This window comes from Geotrypetes seraphini, chromosome 12 (genome assembly GCF_902459505.1).
Source record: "Geotrypetes seraphini chromosome 12, aGeoSer1.1, whole genome shotgun sequence".
Taxonomy (NCBI): domain Eukaryota; kingdom Metazoa; phylum Chordata; class Amphibia; order Gymnophiona; family Dermophiidae; genus Geotrypetes; species Geotrypetes seraphini.
The window spans coordinates 71,826,118-71,850,817 of record NC_047095.1 but is presented as its reverse complement, the minus strand read 5'-3'; the positions used below and the strand labels follow the sequence as shown (position 1 = coordinate 71,850,817).

The following is a 24,700-nucleotide window of genomic DNA, read 5'->3' as shown; positions in this document are numbered from 1 at the left end:
CACAATTGAAAAGGGGATGCGGTTATGAGAGGGCATGGAGGGGGTTAAGGATGGTCACTACAAAATTTGGGGATCCATGCCTAATTTAGGTGCAAGGATTCATGCCAGGGTTGTTGGTGTAAATCCCCCCACTGAAAGGGAGACTTTCCCTTGACGTTAGCCATCAGTTGCTCAGGTCTCCTGCCGGGCTCTTTTCATACTCATTTATAAAAGCTACATGCTTCAGCATGGGGTTATGAAAAAGGGCTATTCACCAAATACGAGGGATCTTCAAAAAGGTTTCATACTTTTATTTTGGTAAATATTGTTCATGAGATATCTCAAAGGCAAAACACATCATTTTTCATCCCCCCTCTTACCACTTCTCTAACGTTCCTGGCCTCCAGCAGCCGAGCAGTCTGTCATTCACAGAGGCTTCTCAGCATCATGTCTTGAAACTTCATGTGGTTCTGTCTTTCTTGGAACCATTACTTTTCTACAGGGAAGTTGTGGTTCCTTTCCTTTTCCCTTTTAATCTTATTGTTTGTAAACTTCTTTGCCACTTTTTGTCAAAAGCAATATATTAAGATGAATAAACCATAACCCTATACCAGCCATATACCCCATACACACCGGCCAAAGATAACACAAGTAACACGACAATCAGCTTATATACCGCAGGACCCTGAAGTTCTAGGCGGTTAACAAAAGATTATAATTGAACAGATTGAAGATTATGTATGAACCAAATCTTCCTCTCTCCCTAAAAAAAACATCATCACGTTGGGTCAGACCGAGGGTCCATTAAGCCGAGTATTCTTTCTCCTGTCGGAGTCACTTGGAGATAGTAGAGATGAAGAATGTCTCTGAATACAAGAAAGTGTGGGATAAGCCAAGAGGACATCTCAGGGAGAAGAAGGGACAGTAGATATCTGAATGGGCAGACTGGAAAAAGAGACAGGGGGAATGGGGTGGGGGGGATATGATTCAGGTCTACAAAATCCTGAATGGTGTAGAACAGGTAAAAGTGAATCAGTTTTTCACTCTTTCAAGAAGTACAAAAACCAGAGAACACTCCATGAAATTACATGGGAATATTTTTAAAACAAACAGAAGGAAATTTTTTTGTACTTAAAGAAGAGTTAAACTCTGGAACTTGTTGTCAAATGACACAGTAACAGTGGTTAGCTTAGCTGGGTTTAAAAAAGGTTTGGACAAGTTCCTGGAGGAAAAGTCCATCATCTGCTATTGAGACACATAAGGGAAGCCATTGCTTGTCTTGGGATCGGCAACATGGAATATTTCTACTATTTGGTTTTGGCCAAGTACTTGTGTCCTGGATTGGCCACTGTGGAAACAGGAGACTGGGCTAGAGTGAGTTTTCAGGGCGACTGGCGGTTATTTACCACAGCCAATGATTGCCAAGGAGATCACCATGCAAATCAATTGGTCTATCAAAGCCTTAGAGGCTGGTCTACCCCAACGATTAGAGCTGGATATGATAAACAGATGACCTGAAAGCCTAAATTCATTTGTCACGTCAAGATAGCAGAGAAGCACCCTCCACACATCCAGCAGCTGCAAAACCTTGCCCTGAACACCAAAACCACCTTCAGTAGAAAGGAAGGCATGGTGCACAATGACACTTCTGCTTCTTCTGTGAATCTGAGGAAACTCTCCGCACAATAACACCTGCAGCTCAAACACCCTTCCAGTTGAAATAATTATGACCAAAAACATGGTCTTCAGAGTCGGTTCCCTATGAGATGCATCCAATAAAGCAGGGGTGTCCAATGTCGGTCCTCGAGGGCCGCAATCCAGTCGGGTTTTCAGGATTTCCCCAATGAATATGCATGAGATCTATTAGCATACAATGAAAGCAGTGCATGCAAATAGACCTCATGTATATTCATTGGGGAAATCCTGAAAATCCGACTGGACTGCGGCCCTCGAGGACCGACATTGGACACCCCTGCAATAAAGGTTCATACAGAGCCTTGGTAAGGGCCCTTAATAGGGAATGACACAGGAACAAATTTGTCCTCATCCCTGTAGGAACTCAATTTTCCCACCCTATCCCCACCCCACCCCACTTTAAAATCATCTTGTGTGGTTAAGGCATAGCTTACAGGAGTAAGCTCTGCCTTAACCACACAAGATGATTTTAAAGTGTTTGAGGCTTGTGTAGATGAGGACAGAGCATGCAGGAATGGGGCAGGGACAGGAAAAGAACTTGCCAGGATGGGAAAATGGGTTCCCATAGGGAAAAATTTGTCTCCCCCCACCCCCACCCCGTCATTCTCTAGCCCATAACACCAGCTATATTAACTGCTCTTAATATGTCTTCTGTCAACTTTCTGTCTTTCCAGAACTTAACTATTCTGAGTGAAAAAATATTTCTTCCTATTGGTTTTAAAAGGATTTCCCTGTAACTTCATTGAGTGTCCCCCTAGTCTTTGTAATTTCTGACGGAGTGAAAAGTCGATCCACTTGTTCTACTCAATCATATCTCCCCTCAGCCGTCTCTTTTCCAAGCTTAAAGAGCCCTAACCTTTTTAGTCTTTCCTCATACGAGAGGAGTTCCATCCCTTTTATCGCTCTTCTTTGAACCTTTTCTAACTCCCCTACATCTTTCTTGAGATACGGAGACCAGAATTAAAGAATTGAATGCAATTCTCGTGGTAAGGTCGCACCATGGAGTGATAAAGGCATTATAACATACTAAGTCTTATTTACCATCCCTTTTCTAATCATTCCTAGCATCATTTGCTTTTTTGGCTGCTACCGCAACCGTGGGCAAGGGATTTTAGGGGTATTGTCTATGTCACCTACATCTTTTTCTTGGGCATTAACCCCTAAGGTGAACCCTAGCATCTGGTAATTATGATTTGGATTATTTATTTTGATTTCTATCCCATTCTCCCAGAAGCTCAGAACGGGTTACAGGTAGACATTCACAACCGTTTGAAAACAGACTAATCATGACAACAAATAGGTTTCAGTAGATAATAACAGTCGGTTCCATAGCTGAGGTAGGATTAGTCTTCCCAATGTGCATAACTTTGCATTTGCCACATGAACTTCGGCCTACAATTTTTCAGTCCATATACATTTTAACAACTTTAAAATTTGCAGATTACACTAAAGCGTTCAATCACCTCACTTGTCATTCCAATTTCCAGATCATTTATAAAGCTAAATAGCACCAGTCCTTGCGACACTACACTATTTACCCTCCTTCATTGATAAAATTGGCCACTTCACCCTATCTTCTGTTTTCTGTCCAATAACCAGTTCCTAATTCACAACAAACACTGCCTCTTATACCATTCATTTCTGAGGGGTCTCTCCTGAGAACTTTGTCAAAAGTGTTCTGAAAATCTTGATACAGTCAACTGGCTCACCTTTATCTGCATTTATTCACACAGTCAAAGAAATGCAACAAATCGATGAGGCAAGATCTCCCTTGGCTTAACCCCTGCTGAATCTGTCCCATGTTTTGTCTACACATTCTGTAATTTTATTTTTTTATAATGGTTTCAACTATTGTTCCTGGCCCTGAAGTGAGGCTCGCTGGTCTAATTTCCCAGATCAGCCCTGGAACCCTTTTTTAACAGCTGCCACCCTCCAATTTTCAGGTACTACAGACAATTTTAGCAATAGGTTAGAGATCAGCAATTTCATGTGATGTACAGTATACCATCCGGTCCAGGTGATTTTATCACTCTAATTTGTTGATTTGGCTCAGTATGTCTTCCAAGTTCACTGAGATTTCCTTCTGTTCCCCCGCGTTGTCACCCTTGAAAACCATTTCCAGTTTAGGTAGATCTCTCTTCTTCTTCCATAAAGAATGAAGCAAAGAATTAATTTAGGCTCTCCACTATGGCCTTATCCTCCCCTAGGCACCCATTTTCCTCCTTGATGATTCAACAGTCCCAAGGATTCCCTCACCAGCTTTCTGCTTTTGATATAAAAAAAAAAAAAGCTGTTACTATGAGTTTTTGTCTCTCTGGAAAGTTTCTCTTCATATTCTTTTTTAGCAGTGCTTTGTACCTAACTTGCCAGTGTCTATGTTGCTTCTTATTTCCTTCATTTGGATCCTTTTTCCATTCTTTCAAGAATGTTCTTTTGGATCTAATAGCCTCTTTCACATCACCTAACCATGCTGGCTGTCATTTGCTCTTCTTTCCACCTTTGTTAATATGTGGAATACATTTGGTCTGGGCTTCCATGATGGTATTTTTAAATAACGTTCATGTCAGATTTAAAGTTCTAACCTTAGCCACCAATCCTTTTAGCTTCTTTTTAAGCAATATCATTTTATCAGTGACCTTTTTGAAAATGAAATGCTGCTACAGATTTCTTTAGCAACGTCAATCTAGATATCAGCTCAAATTTGACCATGTTATGATCGCTGTTTTCCAGCAGGCATAACACCATTACCTCTCGTACTACACCCTGAATTCCACTAAGGACTAAATCTAAAGTAGTTTCCCCTCTTGTTGGTTCAAAGCAGCAGTCATTTATTACCTCTCTAGCACTCTGATGTAACATTTATCCAATCTTGGGGTAATTTCTTCATCCGTCTGTCCATTCTGTTCACATGGACAGCAGTACAGCCCTACCTGTTCATTCCTTCCCTTCACACATGAAATTTCTATCCATATGGACTCCACACTGCTATCTACATCATGCCAAACGTTTGTTAAAGAGGGTATTGAATCAAACAGAATACATCAAATGGTGGGGGTGGGTTGGCACTATCTCATTGTGATAATTGTACCCCAGTAACAGTGTTACTGGGGTACATTGGTTATCTTCCTTCCACCAATTTAGGGAAGTCTTGTATCACTAAATTGAAATCAGAGATCTATTTAGTGTTCCTATAGGTCAAATCATTCTGCTTGTGGGCTCTCAAGAGTAATTCGTTATTGCAATGCCTGTCTAAATCTGCTTGACACGGTCAGAGGACCAGATGAGAGGGAGATCAAAGATCTTGTGCGGTAGCTTAACCACAAATGGAGGTAGGTGAGGGAAGGGACCTTTAAGTCCCTCTGATACACCTACAGGTTTTGTTTTTTCAGTGCTACAATTCAAGATTTACCTTCTATTGTGCAAACACAACCAGGTGCTGGCGGCCATCTTTAATATCACTACTTTCCTGTTGTTAGCCGAAATGCAGTGCTCGGCCTGCTCCATTCTTCCCTATTTCTCCTCCTTAATCGCTCCGATAGTGTTTTGTATACAATCCAACCCATTAATTGTTGCATTTCCTCTCTAGACTTCTGCTAGTGATGTATCCATAGACCACTTGTCAGGTTGCCAAATGTGGAGACATTCTCCCTTTTTAGGCCCTGCTAAAGCTTTGGCACTGCACACTCCAGGGATTATGGGTAATCACTCAAACTAAGCTTTTACCTTCTAATTGTGCACTCATTTGCCTCTGCTATCTGTATAACCCTTCTAAAAATCAAACACTTGGGCCAGTTTGCATCTCTAGGAGAAAAAAAAAAGTCTAGCATCGACCAGGGCTTGTGATGGGTTTGATAAAAAAAAAAACCTCTCTTCAGCATTGTAAGACTCTGGCAGACCAGGTGGTGAGCCCAGCAGCACTGGGGAATGCTGGAGGTGGGTAAGAAAGTCTCTTGCATGCAGGCATTCAACTAACCTGTTTGCCTTTGGTTCAGACTCCTGCTATAAGGTCAGATTATCAATTCTGCCACAGCAACCTGTATTTGATCATCAACAATTTAAAAGTGTGTGTTTTAGGGGCAGGGCTAGACAGAGAATGGTTTAAATTTAATAGAAAGGCACAGACAAAAAGAAGTGCTTCATTAAAGGAAATCACCGGTTCCTGGTGGTACAGAATCTGATCTCATCACATGTCCTCTATGCAAGAGGCCAAGACAAAGGCAGTCGTTTCAATGAATACATAGACCGAGGATCTGCACCGTCTTAGTGTTACCAGCTGGCTCCTGAAAAAGGACGGATTGAAATATCCGGCTTTTACATCCATTCAAAGCAATGGAAGTAAGGAGGACAGATTGCGACAGCCGGGTTTTATTGCCTTTATCTGGAGCCATATGGTAACCCTACATGTCTCCTCTGGAGAACACAGCACGAGTGGCTCACATACGGTAGAACTGCTGTAGCCTCCAGCAAGTAAACCCTGCAGAAAGGTTCAGGTCAAGCAAGAATTACCAGTAAGTAAAGAAAGCTGGAAGCAGCCTAAGCATGTACCAGTGATGCCCACGACCCACAGACTGGTCATTCGAACCAAATCCAACCCAACAGTGCTGACCAGTACTTTTATTCAATCTTATAAAAAAAAAAAACACCACAGACATATTAAACTCATTAACAAAGAAGAGAAAAAAAATAAATAGATTCCATATAAATAAAATTAGATAAATAATCTTTTGTCTGAGCTGTGCTGTAGCAGTTGACCCTGCCTGCCTACCTGTGGTTTGGAAATAAACCTTGAGACAGCACCATTTGGGGAGAGGCCCAAGCACCTTAGAAAGCCAGGCTCTGGGTTCAAATGTGGACCCCCAGTAGTATCGCTGTAGGGAGGGGCAAGAGGCCTACTGCTCAACAGTGCCTCAACCTCGGCAAAGAGGAAGCCTCAGGCCACACAACAGGTCCTGGCACAGCCAGATGCCAAAATGGGTGGGGGCAGGGCATCCTAGTACTGGAATCTTCTGAACCTTTTGCATTTTCTTTGCGATAAGTACTACACATTAAATTTGAAAGGGGAAGGGGGGCAGTCTTGTGGAATGCAATCCCACCTTACGTCAATTTGTAATGAGACATTAATTAGTGAAAAACTGAGCAGGTGTTCTGCTGGTCCCAACCACTGAGGCTCTAGGATGGCAAAGGGGATTGGTGGCAGCTAGCTGTTAATGTCATCTAGATGGCACTGCATGATTTGGGGGAGGGGGGACTCTAGTTCATAGTGAAGTCCTCCCGCCATTCACATTTCACTAAATTCACAGCCCATCTCGCCTTCACATCTGATGGGAGCAGACAGTCATATATGTAATGTTAAACTAAATCAGCTTGGATGCATGGGTGCAAAGTCATGCAGTGGAGGGCTGCAGCTGGTCCTAGTTTCAGTCTGTCTGTCTGTCTTGGCCCCCGGCTCAGTCTGTAGTGTGCTCCGATTCACAGCAAAGAGCGTTGGCTGGCTGGCGGCTCACCACCTTATTCCTCTGCCTTCTGCTGCAGGAGGCTCAGTGTGTATTGCAGCCTGTGTTGGAGCTCTGGACTGCAGCCGTGCTCCAAGAGGGAGCTCAGCCGGTACGTGAAAGAGGCTCGGTCCCGGTTAATGTACGTGAGGAGGTAGGAGGTGCCAGACTGGCTCAGAATCACCTTGGTGTGGTCATTGTAGAAGTTCACCTGGGAAAAAAAGTTACATTAGCGAAGCTGTTCACATACATGTAGGATACAATAAGGATAAAACAGAATCATTTTTAAATAGTGTTTTCAGAGATTTTAAGACAAAGAAAGAAACGAGGGAGAGAGTGATAAGTTGACAAAGACAAGTGAAAGCTGCTAAACACTGCGATTCAGCAAAAATAAGAGACTTAGAGACTTTACAATGACTTAAACTTTAAAAAAAAAAATAGCTGAAGGCAGATTTCTAAGACCTGTCAGGCCTGAATCCCCATTGCCCTAGGGAAGACCCTGTGAAGAGCAGGCAGCTGGTAGACTAGGCTTAGGCCCAGGCTTAATTACTATCGGGGAATGGTGTTGGCAGAGCGCAGGGAGACTCCTTTAAGACAGGAAAAGGTAAAGCTAAGTTTGCTGACATTAACATAGGCAGCAATTGGGTTGAAGTTCAACTCTGAGCCTACCCTAGCAGGGCTGTGAGAAGGATGCAAGTGTGACAACCTGCCTGCAATCGACCTTTTTCTATTTCCCAAACCTGAACAGGATTGGGTGGGATCACTACGAGTTTGGGTGGTTTGGAATCGCACACGATTGAGCTGCCAGAGCTAGCAGTAATGCCATCCGATTTCATCGTAGGACCTGGGAGAGTAAAAGTCCAATGAACGGTGGAAGTAGATTTGTTGAAGCTGTGAAGATTCCAGAATCGCAAAAGGCTAAGAGATTACTGGTTTGAACCAGTGTGGTTAAAAGAGAAACAATTTTTGCTTTGTGGAAATAAAAGCATTGAATCAGTGCAGTGAGCTGAAGCTGTTTTTGCATTGGGACTCAAGTCCAGTTTTTGTGTTTTGAACTATTGCAAAGCAGGAATTTGCTCAAATGAACACCCTTGTTTGAGAGTATTATGTAAACTACACTGTGCCATACTCTCGTCACCTTCAGATATCCGCTGGGCAAAACAGGCGGCTTTTACAACCAGTCACACCATCCATGCAGAGTTCCAGAGTATTTGGTAATCTTTTCCCTTGCTTTGCTTTAAGGATTCGTTACTGTTTGCCTTTGATATGAACTCAAATAGTTCTTTGCTTTTCAGGCTACTGGCATTTGCAATATTTTCAAGGGTGAGATGAGGAGGCAGCAATGCCACGTTGCACTCTACCATTTTTGTCCAAACAGATTTTGAGTGTATGAGCTCCAATATTGCATTGGTATTTTCTAGTCTCTTCTGGGAGCAATGTTGAACCCTTTGGGGAATTTGCTGCTGGTCACCGGTTAGATTTTACAGCCCTGACCCCACAGTGCCCTTGAGGAGAGGTCAGGAGGAAAAGCAGTTCCAAGGCCTGTCTACAGACTAAGACACCCGTCGTGTGTAAAGACCCAACAATGGGGGTGAGGGGGGGCAGAGACGGAAAATACTATCGAGTCCATACAACAAAGAGCTTACCTGCAGGGTCCAGTTACTGAACAGCATAACCAGTGCGTGATCTGTTTTCACCCACTGCAGCAACAGCAATGGCGGGGATCTCCTGCTCTCCTCCATACTGGGAAGGTCACCTCCCTGAAACAAGGAAAAACAAAACCTTCAGTGTGTGTCATCATGAAACAGGGCTGTGCATCAAATGTTTCTTCGCAGGGCCGGTTCTGCCACATTCCTTCCTCACTGCAGTTCCCCCACGGAGCTGCCAGCCATAGAAATCCTTCCCTTAAAAGGAAAGCAGACTAGCTGTGGTAACCAACAGCATCCTAAACGCACCTATACCCCCAAACGCTACACTACAAGAGGCCATTTCTCTCTGCCCCACAGCAGAGACAAGGCACCAATTATTTGGCGTAGGGATACAACACAGCTCTCACCTTCATGAGGTTCTGCTCCATGTATGAGGTGAAATAGTGCAGGATACTCATTTTGCCTTGCAGCTGCTCAGGAACCGCAGAGACGGGGAATGTGAAGTGCTCGCTGCTTGTAACACTGTAGCGTATCGTCCTAAAAAGTTAAGGAGACACAAAGTCATCACAACCCAACACATGAAGCAACGAGACGTTTTGCAATGAGGCCAGCTGCCATCTCCCCTCACCTCCTGTTGGCCGAGATCATCAGGTGAGCACCATCGTTGAACAGAACGCCCATGCTTTGGCTGGACAGCTGATAGCCAAAACCGTACTTGTTTGAATAATCCACCCACTTGCTGACCCAGATAAAGTTCTGCTGTCCCCCAAGGCAAGGTGGGTTTCTCTCTGCTTTGAAAGAGCGAAAACTTGATTTCAGCAAGGAGCGGGAAGAAGCCCATTAAACCCACAGCCCAATCCAGCGCAAAAACAAAGAAGTCTCTGGGAGGGAGCAAGTTTGATCATGTGAACCCACTGCCTTATAATCTCCATTGGCTCCCTGTAAATTTTAGAATCCAGTTCAAATGTGCCTGTGTCACTTAAAATCCTCTGTGGTACTTTTACTCCCCTAATTCCTTTATTTTGGAACTCTTATAGATTCTCTTTTGCAAGGGGTGATCAACAATTCAAGCTGTCCTGTCCATCTAGCAAAGGTGTTAAAAGAATCAAGACTCTTGGTTAATCTCTGTCTTTTAAGTTGACTCGACTTTGGAACGACCTTCCACTTCGCTTAAGAAGTTCTGGTTCTATTTGGTATGGCAATGAGAGCAAAAAGTCAGATTTCTACAAATAACAAATTATTACTTATAATGAGTGGGGTTGCCATTCAACTAATTACGTATAATTGGATTAAATTAAAATTTCTGGTGGAATTCCTTATGTCATGTTTATAAAATGGAAAGATTTATTGCGGTTTTTTCAGCAAATTTCAGGATGTGTGGGAGCCATTTACAAAGTATTGTACCGATTAGATGACATTTTATTTTATTTCCCTTAAATTTACAAGTTTGATTGTGAGGGGGGAGGGGAGGGTAAATTTATTGTATAAGGTATTGATTATATGATAAGAAAGGCTGGGAGACAAGAGGATATTATTTGTACCATTGATGATTATTAAGTGTTATATTTATTGTTAATTTGTTTGGATATATTGTTACACTTATTGTAAATTTGAAAATGAACAAAGAATAAAAAAAAAAACCAAACAAAAGAAGTTCTGGTTCCCTTCCCTTTTTTCCTAAGTCTCTGAAAACCATTCTGTTTACTAAACATTTTGGAAACTAATCTTTCTTGATAATTCTCTATATGCCCTTATTGGCCTAACTTAACCATTGTAAACCGAGTCAAGCTTTCCTGCATTGAAGTCTCGGTATACAAAACTAAGCATTAGATTAGATTAGCAGGTGCCTGCCACGAGAACATTTTCCATGCGACACTCCCACACCTCCCACTCTGCTCCACATGTGCAAGATTACATGGAACCTAGGTCTAAAGGCCCACTGAATTTGCCAAATAACTGTGCCAAAATCTGTACTCAGCGTTGTTTTGGCCAAAAACCGCTAGTGCATTTTCAGCTGAAACAAACTGTCCTCTGTAACTCCCCCCAAACAGAAGTCTCCCTTGCCTCCTCCAACAGCATTTAAGGCAGGTCTACAATAAAGAGCAGGCACTATCTTGGTTTTGCTGGAGGGGGAAGTGGTACTGGTGGGTTTTGTTTTGATGAAGGGTTTATGGTGTTGGAGGCTTGATATTTGCTTTCCATGTTCTATCTTGCTGAGGAGGGGGAGAGACACTGATTAATATGTTATCACCTCACCTGGTGGCATGGAGGACAGACACTTCTTCAGGATCTCAATGGCAGAGTCGATTACACTGGAAGTGGTAACACAATCCTCAGATACTACAGTGAGAAAAGAAATTCACAAAAAAAAATAAGGACTGCCCTCCTGTAGCACATGCCCCAAACCTCAGCCACGTTCTGACAAATCTTTATATACTGCGAAAGTATTTTGGTTCGAGGCGGTTTACAGGAAAAATGGCTGAAGAGAGTCAGCGAGCTACATTAATAGAGAAAGGACTGAAAATTATTGTCTAGATGGCAGAGAGGAGTTTAAGCAGGATTTTATAAATCCCTGCTTTGTACCCAGAATTCAGACGGAGGTGCCCACACAAAACTTGTGCCTGTTGCTTTAAGGAAACACAATCTGCTCCCAAAAGCATCTGGTACAACTTACTGAATGCCAGGAAACCTCAGGGCATTACCCATAAATCATACTGCAGACTTTGCAAGGTAGAGACTCACCATCACAGCTACTGGCCATAGGCTCTTTCAGGGACTGAGACACTGATTTCCTGGAGCCCTCTTCTGCCAACGTCTCCCCCAGGCCAGCGTTGGCCGTCTGACCTGACAGCACAGGAGTCTGGGGAGAGAAGGTAGACAGGTGTCAGTTGCCTGCATGGAGATTTCTCCACCCTTCCCAGGGTCCTTGATGTCTAGGCTCACCTGCTGGCATGTCACAGTTTTACAGCTCGTCTGTCTGTGCAGGGAGGTTTTCATCAGATCCGTCACAAGCTTGGAGATCTCATCTTTTTCATCAGAGGATGTCTTAGCTGTGAAGAGAGGAGATGGAAACCAGTCAGAAATCAGTAAACTTTACGCAGAAGCATCTTTCCTGCCACATACGAAACACTCACCTTTACTTTTCTTCTTCCCAAACAAAGTCTTGGCGACCTTGACAAACAGGCTCTTGGCAGAGTTTGGTGGGATGAGCTCTGGCACCATTACACAGCTGCTAGGTGGAAGCTTGTCCGGGGTATAACTCTAAAGACAGGAGGGAAGAAATGAGATGCACAGGTCAATCACAAAATCAGTATGTAACCCCTGTCCAATCCCTATCCCAGCAAATAACCCCCCTCCCCAGGGTACTGGTGTTATGGAAAAGATGGTCACATCCACCTCATACAGGGATGGGATGGCACAGGGCAGAGGACTCGTCCCTCTACCCCTCCAGACAATCATGGCTTCCTCTCAGCCCTACTCCCCGAGCCTTTCTGGGCTTTTCTGGTTAGCAAATTCAAAATCATTCTCAGTGCTGCTGCCGAGCCATGTTTTTGTGGTTTTACACATTTGGGGCACCGACACCTCACCCCCACAGGCAGATGTGGCCCCAGCACTAGGGATGCCTGCAATTCTTTGAAAGACAGCTCACCTTGGTGAAAAAGTTGTGGTTGAGGATCTGATCTAGCGAGGGGCGCTCCTGTGGGAGGCGTTTCAGTATGCCCATGATCAGCTGTTTGGCCGGCAGAGAGAGACTGGCTGGCAGGGTGTACTCCACTTCCTTAATACACCTGTATGTCTCTTTAAGGTCAGACGTCTCAAAGGGAGGGTTCCCACACAGCAGGGTGTACCTGAGAAACCAAGAACAGCCCTCAGTGCCCCGTTCACTCGCCATCTTGCTACCAACCCCCCACCCAAAGCAAGATACCCCCTCCTCTCCTGCCCTCTAAGTCCTCACCCCTGCTGCCCTTGTGGGAAACCTGCTTCGAGTCACACAGCCCTCAAATCATTTAAAAAAAAAAGCAAAAATAATTCATTTTAGTTCAGGGCCTGAAACAAATACTTACATAACACAGCCCAGAGACCAGATGTCAGAATGGGGCCCGTGACCCTGGCGCAGCAGCACTTCGGGAGCAAGGTAATTGGGCGTTCCACAGATCGTCCTAGATAAGGACAGGAGACACGTGAGCCACAGAAATGCACAAAGGAGCCCAAGAACATCTCCCCTCACTGTCTACTGTAAGATGGGAAAGGGAGGATTGCACTTGCAGTTATGTACAGATACCAGAAAGAAAAATGATTTACACATACTTCTTCCTCGGTTCAGCTGGTTCTAGACGTGCCGCCAGCCCAAAGTCCCCCACCTTCAGTTCCATGTTGTCGTTGATGAAAAAGTTACCTGCAGTAGAAATTAGACAAGTCAGACCCCCAAACCAACTCCCGAAGAGAAAGCATCGAACAGCGAGAAGCTCAGGCCCTATGGCCCCTGCAGACGTACCCAGTTTGAGATCTCGATGCAGGACCCCCTTCTGATGAAGGTACTTCAGAGCACAAATGATTTGCTTGAGGTAATAGCGTACCTCCGGTTCCGTCAGCCGGTGCCGGGCCTTCCATATATGTGCCAAGGACTGTTGAAGAAGAGATGAGAGATTTAACTGTTGAGCACCTGGTCTGGGGGAACAGATTTACACAATGCAGAGACAGGGTGCCAAGGGAGCAGGGTTACGAGAGGCTCTGCCCTCGCTGAAACTTTGATCTTGGTAAGATCATTCCTATCCGAGGTCTCGTGTAGATCAATGCAGGCTGGCGGGAGGGGGAGGGGTGGGGAGAAATAACCAGGTAGGATATCCCCTCCCTCCTGTCCCAAAACACACTCGACTCGGAACCAGACCCCAAAATCACCACCACTCACTTTTCTGCTGCAGTGTTCCAGGAAAATGTAAATATTATCAGAATCCTCAAAGTGATGCGAGAACTTGACGATGTTTCTGTGATGGAGACTCTTGTGTAGCTCGATTTCGTTAATAATCTGCAAAGAAATGAGAGGCTGAACATCCAGCTCTTCCACCCCTTTCCTCATGCACTCCGCTGCTCTTTTACTAAGAGAATTTACCCCCTTTAAACCACACCCATCAATCTTCAATTGCGCCTCGAGTGGACTTAGGCGCCAGAAGGCAACTCGTCCGCACACCAGGGTTTTCTTGGCCTAAATACCAACGCCTAAGACCACTTGAGGCACCTACATGCCAAACGCACCCAAGATCCTCCCCCCACTTTCTGGTAAGCAGCTCGGCCTAGGCACTTCCCATCCAATTCATTTTAACTTTTGCGCTAACTGCTCATTATCGGTGGCAATCAAGCTTATTAAATAAGTTTCGCATTAGATTGGGTAGACCCATCAATCTAGGCACCATTACAAAATCAGGGCCAAAATGTCCGTGTGGCGACCTTCAGGGCTGCTTTCCTATCGGTTTCAACAGCCCAGTCCAGAAAGGGGAAACAGAGCTCAGGGAGCCAGCGACTGTAAAAGAAAGGCAGGACATTGGCACCCCTTACCTTCTCTCGCTGATAAGGTTTTGCCACCCTGTTGTGTGGAATGACTTTTACAGCATACATTCGGTTGGAGGAAACATCCGTCATCTCATAGCATCTTGCAAAACCTCCCTTGGGAAAAAGAGAGAGAGAAAAAATGCAATTCAAAATCATGTTGAGATCCTTTGCCACTCCCTGCCTTTCCCACCCCCACCCCCCCACTCGGAACAGAAGCCCTGCTCTCCTTTCTCTGGGGGTCAAAGGACAGTGCTATATTCTTTCATGCTTCATCACTACCTCTGCTGATTACAGATTTTTTCTCTACAGAAAAAAAAAAAAAAAAATGCTTGTCGGTAGCAAGCAGCGTCACAGCAAAGCATGAAGTGAATCACATCAGCACAAGACAGGCCCGACTCTGGGCCTATGAATAGGAAACGAGTGACGATAACGGCCCTCAGCAGGGAAGTGGGGCAACGTGACAGATTATTCTGTACTGTGACATTAGCACTCCACCCCCTAAACGCAGACTCTAGCGTAAGCCTCGATTCAAATCCCCTTTCATACGAGGCTGAAATATCGCAGGCAGCTGCGTCACACTGCAACTCGGTGTTCTCAACACTCTAGGCTGGGAGTTCGATAGCCTAAGGCCCACACTGGCTACCGTGGTTAACGTGGAAGTCGAGACTAGCTCAGCAGCACTGACGTGCCAGGATGCCCGAGATTGGCTCGCCTCCACACCTCCCTTTTTGGGAGGGATTATGTTCATATAGGTCAGTGGTCTCAAACACGCGGCCCGCCAGGTACTATTTTGAGGCCCTTGGTATGTTTATCATAATCACAAAAGTAAAATAAAGCAGGTTCTTGATCATATGTCTCTTTAGCTATAAATTACAATATTATTATTGAGACTTAGCCAAAAGGAAAGATTTATAAACTATAAAGAGTTTTATGTCATGCAAAATTGTCATTTCTTTAATAAGACATTAACTATTTTTTCTGAGGCCCTCCAAGTACCTACAAATCCAAAATGTGGCCCTGCAAAGGGTTTGAGTTTGAGACCACTGGTATAGGTCCTGCATAAACCTTGTGAAGTTCGATGTGGCTTACAGAAAGAAAAACCGGCAATACCCAGGAGCATAACGGGGTCAATGAGAAGATCAGACTTACTGCAGAACATTTAAGTTTCCAGCATTTTGCAAAATAATTTGTAATATGTTACCTCCCTTATAGAAGTAGGCAGTCAAATTCCACCATTTCATAGCTTGGTAACAGAACGCTGATTTGGCGTTAGATTTAAACATCTGGCGGGTTTTGCAGAAATCATCTGGTAGGTCAACGAGATTAGACGCGTGGGGGACCTTTTTAAGACGCTGCGGTAAGCGCAAACACCTGCTTACTGCAGCGTAAAAAGCAGGACTGTGGGACTCACTTAAACAGCTTGTGGTAGATTTGGGATCAGCGTGGGCCAATGTATTTCTTTTAGCACAGGGGCGGAGACCAGGTGTGTTAGCGCAGATTAGCAGCGCGCGAGGCCTTATCACCTAGGAAATAGGTGCCAGTAAGTGTTCAGATAACAGGGGCCATTTTTCTGTGGCCTCAGCGTGTAGGAAAGACCCAGGCTGGGGACAGCACAGGCCCTTTTCAAAGTGTAGCTTGGGAGAAGGGCCCCATAGTCAAAGATGATAATGTAAAGATAGCCCAGGCTTCCATGCGACTCAAGAAACAAAGACCCTGCTCTTAATCAATAGCTTTCTCCCCGTTTTATGAGACAATTAATGTGACTTGTTCAGGTTCAATATAACCCCTAATAGGTCTTAATTGCTTTGGTAATCTGAAAGCTTTTAGATCTTTCTTGTATTTGGAGGTTCAAAGTCAAGAAATGATCCAAAATGGATTCCGGGGTTTCGTGTATATGCAATTCCTTCTACCACCAAATGTTTAGGAGGAGAAGAGTTGAAAGGGCTCTACGAGAACAGCTGACCAGGATCTTTTTAATGTTGGGCCCATTTTCAGCTTTGACCTGCTGGAGGTGGCCAGGAGGGACCTTTATTTGCGATAAGCTACGGCACAAGATCTGTGATTACATCACATTCTGGCAAATTCCACCAAAGCCTAGAAGAAGCCCAGTTAAACACAACAAAAATAGTCAAATAGAATATTAACAGTAGAAGATGATAAATTTCAAGATAAAATTTTTTAAACAAGACCTACTGATCTTATTAAACTAGGGAGATCATTCCAGATGACAGGAGCCTGATAAAGAAGGGTGCGTGCCATTGAACAAATGATTTAATTGTCTTTTGCGAGGGAAATTGAAGACAGAATTGCTTCCGTACAATATGACCCATCTTCCTGCTAATAATGAAATCAATGCCACTGAATGTGGCACCCGGCCATATAGAATATTAAAAATAAAAATACAAAGCTTAAAATAAATCCTTGCACTGATCTCCCTGGCATCAGTCCTCTGAACGTGCCAAACACCTGTAGAAAGAACATTACAAGAGCAGCTAGCCCCGTAGAGAAAGGGTGAAGCCTTCTGCCCAGTATAGCCTCACTGGTACCAGACACTCTGGGGAGGCATCTGAAGGCAGCAGCTAAAGCAGTTCTTGGAGGCAAGAGCAGAGCCTCTCCTGTCACCGAGACAAACATAGAAGTACCCTACCAGCAGTCCCCATGGTAAAGGGGCTGTGAGATGAGGCTCCCACGGAGCGCATGCAAGTTACTGGTAGACCAGGAATGTCCTTCCCATCACGTCAGGCAGGTACTAGGATGTCCTGAAGCTCTATTACTGCACAGATCTGTAACCTTTGAACCGTCTGTCCAATTGTACTCGATGCATCCCGTGACCTCCACCCACCCTAGTTTTTGGCGTGCAGCCATCAGAATGACTTGGCTTTCCCTCCCAGACTGCTCATCCGTGGCTCAGAGAAAGAGCAGCACAGCCCTTCCCTGGCCCTGCGGAAGCAAAGTGCCAGCCCCCGCCATGTGCTCCGCTCTCAGTCTATGATTCATCAGAGCCTGCCCCAGCCAAGAGAAGGAGAGAGATCAGGCGTGAGGGGCAGAGACGGGGTATGATGTCCAGACATGCCTGCTCAAAGCCTAAAATCCACTGATCCAGCTCACAAATTCCAGAAGGATCACACAGGCATCCAATTGAGAATTCAGTAGCACCACTGCCCCTGAAGTTAATCCCCACAACCCTTTGTACAGGACAGGGCTCAGTCCCCCCTCCAGCACACAAGTCTCCGCCACCCCCTAAAAAAATACCAGATTCATACACAGGAACCCCTTTCACCCCAGGATCTGTACAAAGCAGGGCTCAGCCCCCCTCCAGCCCATCAGATCCAGCCATATGAGCACCCCCCCTATCTGAGACTTCTAGCCAGGAACCCCTTGCACCCCAGGATCCGTAAAAAGCAGGGCTCAGCCCCCCTCCAGCACATCAGATCCAGCCACGCAAGTCCCTCTGCCCTTGAGATCTATACACAACAGTGCTGAGCCTCTGCCACCCCAGATCCATCCAAAGCAAGGCTCAGCCCCCCTCCAGCACATCAGATGTGAACACATGAGTCCTCTCCACCACCAAGAGCTATACCCCCCTCCCCCCCAAAAAAAACACACAACATACCAGATTCATATACAGGAACCCCTTTCACCCCCAAGATCTGTCCAAAGCAAGTCCAGGTTCCCCCTCCAGCCCATCAGATGCAGATGAGTCCCCCCCCCAATACGAGATTTCTAGACAGAAGCCCCTTCCACCCCAGGATCCATCCAAAGCAAGTCCCCCCCATCCGAGATTCCTAGCCAGGAACCCCTTGCACCCCAGATCTGCCCAAAGCAAGTCCAGGTTCCCCCTCCAGCCCATCAGATCCAGCCACACGAGTCCCCCCCCCATCCGAGATTCCTAGCCAGGAACCCCTTGCACCCCAGATCTGTCCAAAGCAAGTCCCGCCCCCTCCAGCCCATCAGATCCAGCCACACGAGTCCCCCCCTCCCTCCCTTCCTGCAGGTGCATGCAGTGACAGTGACAGTGAAGCGCTACCTTGCCCAGGAAGCGGCCTTTGCAATAGGCTCTGCCGGTGGCCGGGTCGCTGACGAGGCTCTCGCGGGCGCTTTTGCAGCGCGGCTCGCGCTCCGGGCTCAGCAGGCGCGCGGGCAGCTGCTCGCAGCGCGGGAAAGGTGCAACCTCCATGTGTGCTCGCGCCAGCCCGCCTTACTCGACCCTCGCGCTCCGGCCCTGCGCGCGCCCTTTTAACCACGAAGCGGCCGTGACGCGTCTGGGCTGCCCGGCCCCGCCCCCTCCGCAGGGAGGGGGCGGAGTTAGTCCTTAAGGGCGCCTGGCGGCGTTTCCCGTTGAGTGGCTCTTGAGGGCACCGTGGGTGGGTTCAAATCCCCGCTAAAGGCCCACTTTTGCCACTCTTAACTCCCCCTCACTGCTGTCCCCAGCCCTGCAACGTCTTGTCCAGATTACATTGTAAGCTCTTCGGAGCAGGGACTGTCTATTGTGTGTTAGAACCTACAGCGCTGCCTAATAATAATCGGTTTCTAGACCGCAAGGCCCTAAAGTTCTAGTTGAAAAAAACGAAAACAGTTAAAAGCCAAGAATTAGAGACACTCAAATGCTCAAAATGGTGGCAGTAGGAGCTTCTATTGAAAGCAATATCAGATAAAGCTGGTTGCGTCCAGGGCAGGATTAATGTGTCGAGGGCCCCTAGGCACCCAAGTCCACTGGGCCCCCTGCCCCAGGCGGAAACAGGAAGCTGCGTCCGAGGGAAGCTTTGGGAAGGAGCACCGCTTGCACAATTACACTTCCCGTTGCCTTTCTTACCCGCGTTGCTTGCTTGCCTTACTTTCCGTCAATGGGGGGGGGCCCATGTTGCCGATCGATGCTGGAGGGGCCGTCGCCGTTTGGAAAAAACAATGTTGATGCCCTCCTTCATCAGGGCCCCCTGACCATTTTGGGCCCTAGGCACGTGCCTACTTGGCCTATTGGTTATTCCTGCCCTGGTTGCGTCTAGTTCATTTCTTCTACTCCCCCGATGGAAATAGCAGAAGTTCTCGTATTCTCATCATGTCTTTGTGAAAAATCCTCTTCCTGACACTTTCCCTGAGCTGCAAAACACCTACCTTGACTCATATGTGACATCTGGGAAGAAGAAAGGAGGACGGACGGACGGACGCATCCGGGTTTTACTACCAGTGCTTTCAAAGCAAGTAAAACCCGGATGTCTCAATCGTCCTCTTTTTCCCTTTGCAGCAGCCCTAAATTTATGAGCATAACTTTTAAGCTCCTAAATTATGACCATGAATTTGTGGCCCAAAATAGACACAAATATCTCTCAATATCGGGCTCTTCATGCTTGTTTTCATCAGCACAACACAGTAGAGATAACACATGAGGCCAATGAACCAGAAACATGAGTTTTACAGAGCTAGGTGCTGTTTAGCATTGATTTTGCCCAGGAACTCCCCCTCCCCCCCCCCCATAGTGGCACAACAGTGTAGGAGTGGTTTTACATTCAGGTACTTTACCATATTTCCCTATCTGTCCCAGTGGGCTCAAACTCTAGTGTACCTGAGGCAATGGGGGGGGGGGGGATAAAGTGACTTGCCCAGGGTCACAAGGAGCAGCAAGGCATTTGAACCCACAACTTCAGGGTGCTGAGTCTATAGCTGTAACCACTGCGCCCTGACACCCACCTTCACATATACCAAGTCCCACTCAGCCAGTAAACACTGGTCACAACTAGTCCTTGCCAGGGCAGCAGCATTTGGGGAATACCAGCACTGGCACAGCCGTTCAGCACCCAAGTGCATGTGCATAAGACCTGCCATGCCACGCACTCTCCCCTCTGATGACCAGTCTGGCTCTGAGGAAGCGGAAATACAGCAAACCCTGAGCACACGTGAATGCACAAAGGACCTGCACTGCTCTGGGTGGAAGATGGAGGGGAGGGGGCAAGGGAGGGAGATGCTTTACAATTGATCAGGGGTAGGAAAGGGCAGGGGAGCCCTGGAGAGGAGAAGGGGGGGGTGGGTCAGGAAGAAGAGAAACAGAACTATTGGGGAGGGGAGCTGAAGGTTCACCTGATGCAGCAGAAACCTTGAGTTGATCCTGACACTGATGTTGAATTTGCCGAGGGTTTGTTTTCCCCATAAACAGCAATATTAGACATGCACTACAACTATTTATCATTTCCATAGTGCTGAAAGGCGTACGCAGCTCTGTACTTTTTAATTGAGCACACTGGAGGATGCAGTTTATACATTTAAAATTAAATGAATTCTCCATTTCCTTCCAGATCTGCAGAATGACTGGTTGAGCAGAGTGGAAGACTTGGGGCCCTCAAATGTGATACAAGGGTGCCACCTGCCTGCTCAACATCTTTGTGCCAATAGGTTTAAATTTGTGCGATGCTGCCACACATGTGAATGAAAGAATCAAGCAAGCCACATCTTCTGCGGCCTCCGCCTGAGATTCAGGAATCACTGTGGGAAATTGTCTGGATGTTCCAATAGCTCTCCAGAACATTTCTGGCTGTTTCTCCTGGTCCGTGTCCTAGGTGAACTGGGCCTTTGGCGACTGATTAGACCCCTCTCTCGACAGCAGGGTTTCATCTGTGTTTTAAACGATTCCAGGCTTCCAAATTTAAAACACCACTATTTTTTTGGAAGTCAAAATAGTAATTAGTCCATTTTACAAAAAATAAAACCATAATTTGAAGTCAATCCTAAAGTTCCCTAAAGGCCTGATTCTCCAGGTCCAACTGGAAGATATCCTGGGCCTGGATAGACCTAAACTCTTCTAATTTTATACATGGCTGTATATACTAAAACGAATATTTAGTTTGAGTCATATACTGAAACACAATCCTATTTATTTCTTACTCTGTCAAAAATTACAAAGACAATATATAATAATAAAATTATCCCCCCCCTCATAATTGAACCTGTAAATTTAAGGGAAAAAATGTCATCTAATCAGTACAATATTTTGTTAATGGCTCCCACACATCTTGAAATTTCCTAAAACACCCTCGTTGTATTGCAAGAAATCTTTCCATTTCCATGGTTCCAAATTGATTTCCAAAAAGCCATAATAAATGGACAACAGAACAATAAATGATCTAAAGTCCCTGCTTCAAGATGCCAATGCCAACATCTATTAGACTTGGAGCTATCTAACTTTTGTAACCGAACAGTTGTCCATAATGCTCTATGTAACAGAAAAAAAACAAGTTTGTCTCATAGATGACAACACTGTACATCTCATCCTCCAAGACCAAATTCGTGACCATAGAGACGCAGTAATTTGGTGCTTAATCTCAATGCTCCAAATGTCTCTAAGACCAGTATTTGGTTTCTTTTTAATAAATCCAGTCAACAATTTATACCAATTTATTATTATATATTGTACAATGTATTTGATTATACAATAGGAAGGGGTGGGAAGGGCGGGAGATAATGGCATATTATTTGTACTATTGATGATTATTAAGTGATATATTTATGATTAATTTGTTTTAATATATTGATACACTTATTGTACGTTTGAAAATGAATAAACAATTAAAAAAAGAAAATTACGAAGACTAGGAGACACTGAGGGCCTGTTTTACAAAGCTGCGCTAGCAGCTGCTGCGCAGTAACGGCCCCAAAACCCATAGAAATTTAAAGGGCTTTGTAAAACAGACCCTTAATGAAGTAACAGGTAAATATTTTTAAAACTAATAGGAGAAAATATTTTTTCACTTAGAGAATAGTTAAGTTCTGGAACGCGTTGCCAGAAGTTGTGGTAAGTGCAGTTAACGAAGTTCGTTTTAAGAAAGGTTTGTTCAAGTTCCTGGAGGAAAAGTCCATCGTCTGCTATTGAAACAGACATGGGGGAAGCAACTGCTTGCCCTGGATCGGTAGCATGGAATGTTCTATTCTTTGGGTTTTTACCAGGTATTAGTGACCTGGATTGGCCACCGTGAGGACGGGCAACTGGGCTTGATTGACCATTGGTCTGACCCAGTAAGGCTATTCTTAGGTTCAGCAGACTCACAATCTGACTATATCACAACTGATGTCTGCATGTGGTGATTAGTAGAGTTTTGGCACTCTCTGGTGGCAACAATGGGTATTTCAGCTTAATCCTTTTGCAGCGTGTGGTTGCTGAGCAAATCCACTTTAAAAGTGAATAAATAGATTTTTTTTTCAAAAAAATGAAAATAAAATGATAGTTTTTATTGGACTAACCTAATACATTTGTGACTAGCTTTCAAAGGCCAAAACCACCCCATTTAAGCCAAGACAATACATAAAAACATAAGCAATGCCTCCGCTGGGTCAGACCTGAGGTCCATCGTGCCCAGCAGTCCGCTCACACGGCGGCCCAAAAGGTCCAGGACCTGTGCAGTAATCCTCTATCTATACCCCTCTATCCCCTTTTCCAGCAGGAAATTGTCCAATCCTTTCTTAAACCCCAGTACCATACTCTGCCGTATTACGTCCTCTGGAAGCGCATTCCAGGTGTCCACCACACGTTGGGTAAAGAAGAACTTCCTAGCATTCGTTTTGAATCTGTCCCCTTTCAACTTTTCCAAATGCCCTCTTGTTCTTTTACTTTTTGAAAGTTTGAAAACTCTGTCACTCTCTACTCTCTCTATGCCCTTCATGATCTTGTAAGTCTCTATCATATCCCCTCTAAGTCTCCTCTTCTCCAGGGAAGAGTCCCAGTTTCTCCAATTTCTCAGCGTATGAAAGGTTTTCCATCCCCTTTATCAGACGCGTCGCTCTCCTCTGAACCCTCTCGAGTAACGCCATATCTTTCTTAAGGTATGGCGACCAGTACTGGACGCAGTACTCCAGATGCGGGCGCACCATCGCCCAATACAACAGCAATAAATTATGGCAATAACTTCCTGGGGAACTGACCCATCCTCTTGTAAGGTGAAGTTGAAAATCGGATTAACATAACATAACAATATGGGAATATTGAAGCGAAACATAAAAGCTTCCAAATAGAGAATGACATAAGGACAAAGTTTGTTCCCGTGGACTCCGGCTTCATCCCAGCGAGCTCTGTCCTCATTGGTACAAGCCTCCAACACTTATGATTTTATATTTCAATCTTTTTATTCAAGTACAAAAAGGGACAATATTCTATACAACTGTTCATAAATCACAAGTAGTTTTGTTTTTTTAAAATTTCTTTATTCATTTTAAAGCTATAAGTAAGTGCACAATATAATACAATCATATAACTCTATAAAAGCACTTAAATACAATTATAATCTATGACAAAAAGATATATCATCCCCCCCCCATAATTATATCCAAAAACTACACTCAAATTGAGAAATTGAAAAATACATTCCAACCTGTCCTGCCCTTCCACCCATCCACCCTGGACATGTAGGGGCTGCTATACAGCTTATTCCAAGGAAATGGAAAAACTGGGATAGACTGAACTATTCCTTTTGGTGGGAGTCTCTCTGTCACGTTTTTAAGATGAAACGTAATATGACCATTCATCAGGGACTTTATAAGAAGTTTCGGAAGATTTAGGAGCCATTGACAAGATTTTGCAAAGAGTGATTGGTCACAAATAGTTTTCCATTTCGATCTGGTTTTGGTACAACCTTTCCAAAGGATCGGTACAAAGGCAGGCTTTTCTTGATTATGCAAATGATAACTGCCTCAACTTTCCGTTTTTGGTGCACCAGTTTATGTTTAGGTTACAAATACGAAAAGATGAATGCGGATATGCTGGGGCAAATTAATTAATTTGGTTTGGGGCCTGTTGACATCCTTTGTTAATTCTTTTGTTTTTTCCAATTCTTTATTCATTTTCATATCTCATAACAAGTATACAATAATCATTCAATATTCATACAATTCACTTGTATACTTCATATAATATTAAATCTTATATTATCCCCCCTCCCTCCCCCCTTCCCTTCCACACATATCAACATTTTATTTGAATCTCACACATTATACCCTCCCAATCCCATATCATATTATTCTTCTTTAAAAAAAATGTCTAATCATTCGAATATTCAATCAGTGGCCCCCAATTTTTTTTTAAACTTGTTATAGTTTCCTTTTTGCATAGCAAGAATTCGTTCCATTTTATAAATATAACATATAGAATTCCACCAAAAAGTATAGTTAAGTCTTGTATAATCTTTCCAATTTCTAGTTATATTCTGAATGGCAACTCCTGTCATAATCATTAGTAATTTATTATTATTTGCTGAAATTTGACTCTTTGCTCTCATCATTGTTCCAAACAAAATTGTATCATATGACAGAGCAACTGGATTTTCTAGAAAATAATTAATTTGAGACCAAATTGACTTCCAG

At 44.6% G+C, this 24,700-nt stretch overlaps 1 protein-coding gene across 2 annotated transcripts; it reads right to left on the bottom strand.

Annotated features, from left to right (window-relative positions):
• Nucleotides 1–6,295: 6,295 nt before the first annotated feature.
• Nucleotides 6,296–18,599, bottom strand: PLK3 (polo like kinase 3). Of its 2 annotated transcripts, none has more exons than XM_033916946.1 (15): nucleotides 18,390–18,599; nucleotides 14,369–14,476; nucleotides 13,725–13,841; nucleotides 13,311–13,440; nucleotides 13,124–13,211; nucleotides 12,880–12,975; nucleotides 12,465–12,663; nucleotides 11,950–12,076; nucleotides 11,759–11,865; nucleotides 11,558–11,675; nucleotides 11,072–11,155; nucleotides 9,444–9,603; nucleotides 9,223–9,352; nucleotides 8,813–8,926; nucleotides 6,296–7,377 (listed from the first exon to the last, which is right to left on the bottom strand). In XM_033916946.1, the coding sequence occupies exons 1-15, from the start codon at nucleotides 18,537–18,539 to the stop codon at nucleotides 7,183–7,185; spliced, it is 1,923 nt and encodes a 640-aa protein (XP_033772837.1). In that variant the 5' UTR covers nucleotides 18,540–18,599; the 3' UTR covers nucleotides 6,296–7,182. The 2 variants fall into 2 exon arrangements, with proteins under 2 accessions (XP_033772837.1, XP_033772836.1); XM_033916945.1 differs by having other exon boundaries at nucleotides 9,444–9,606; nucleotides 18,390–18,598.
• Between the last annotated feature and the right edge of the window lie 6,101 nt (nucleotides 18,600–24,700).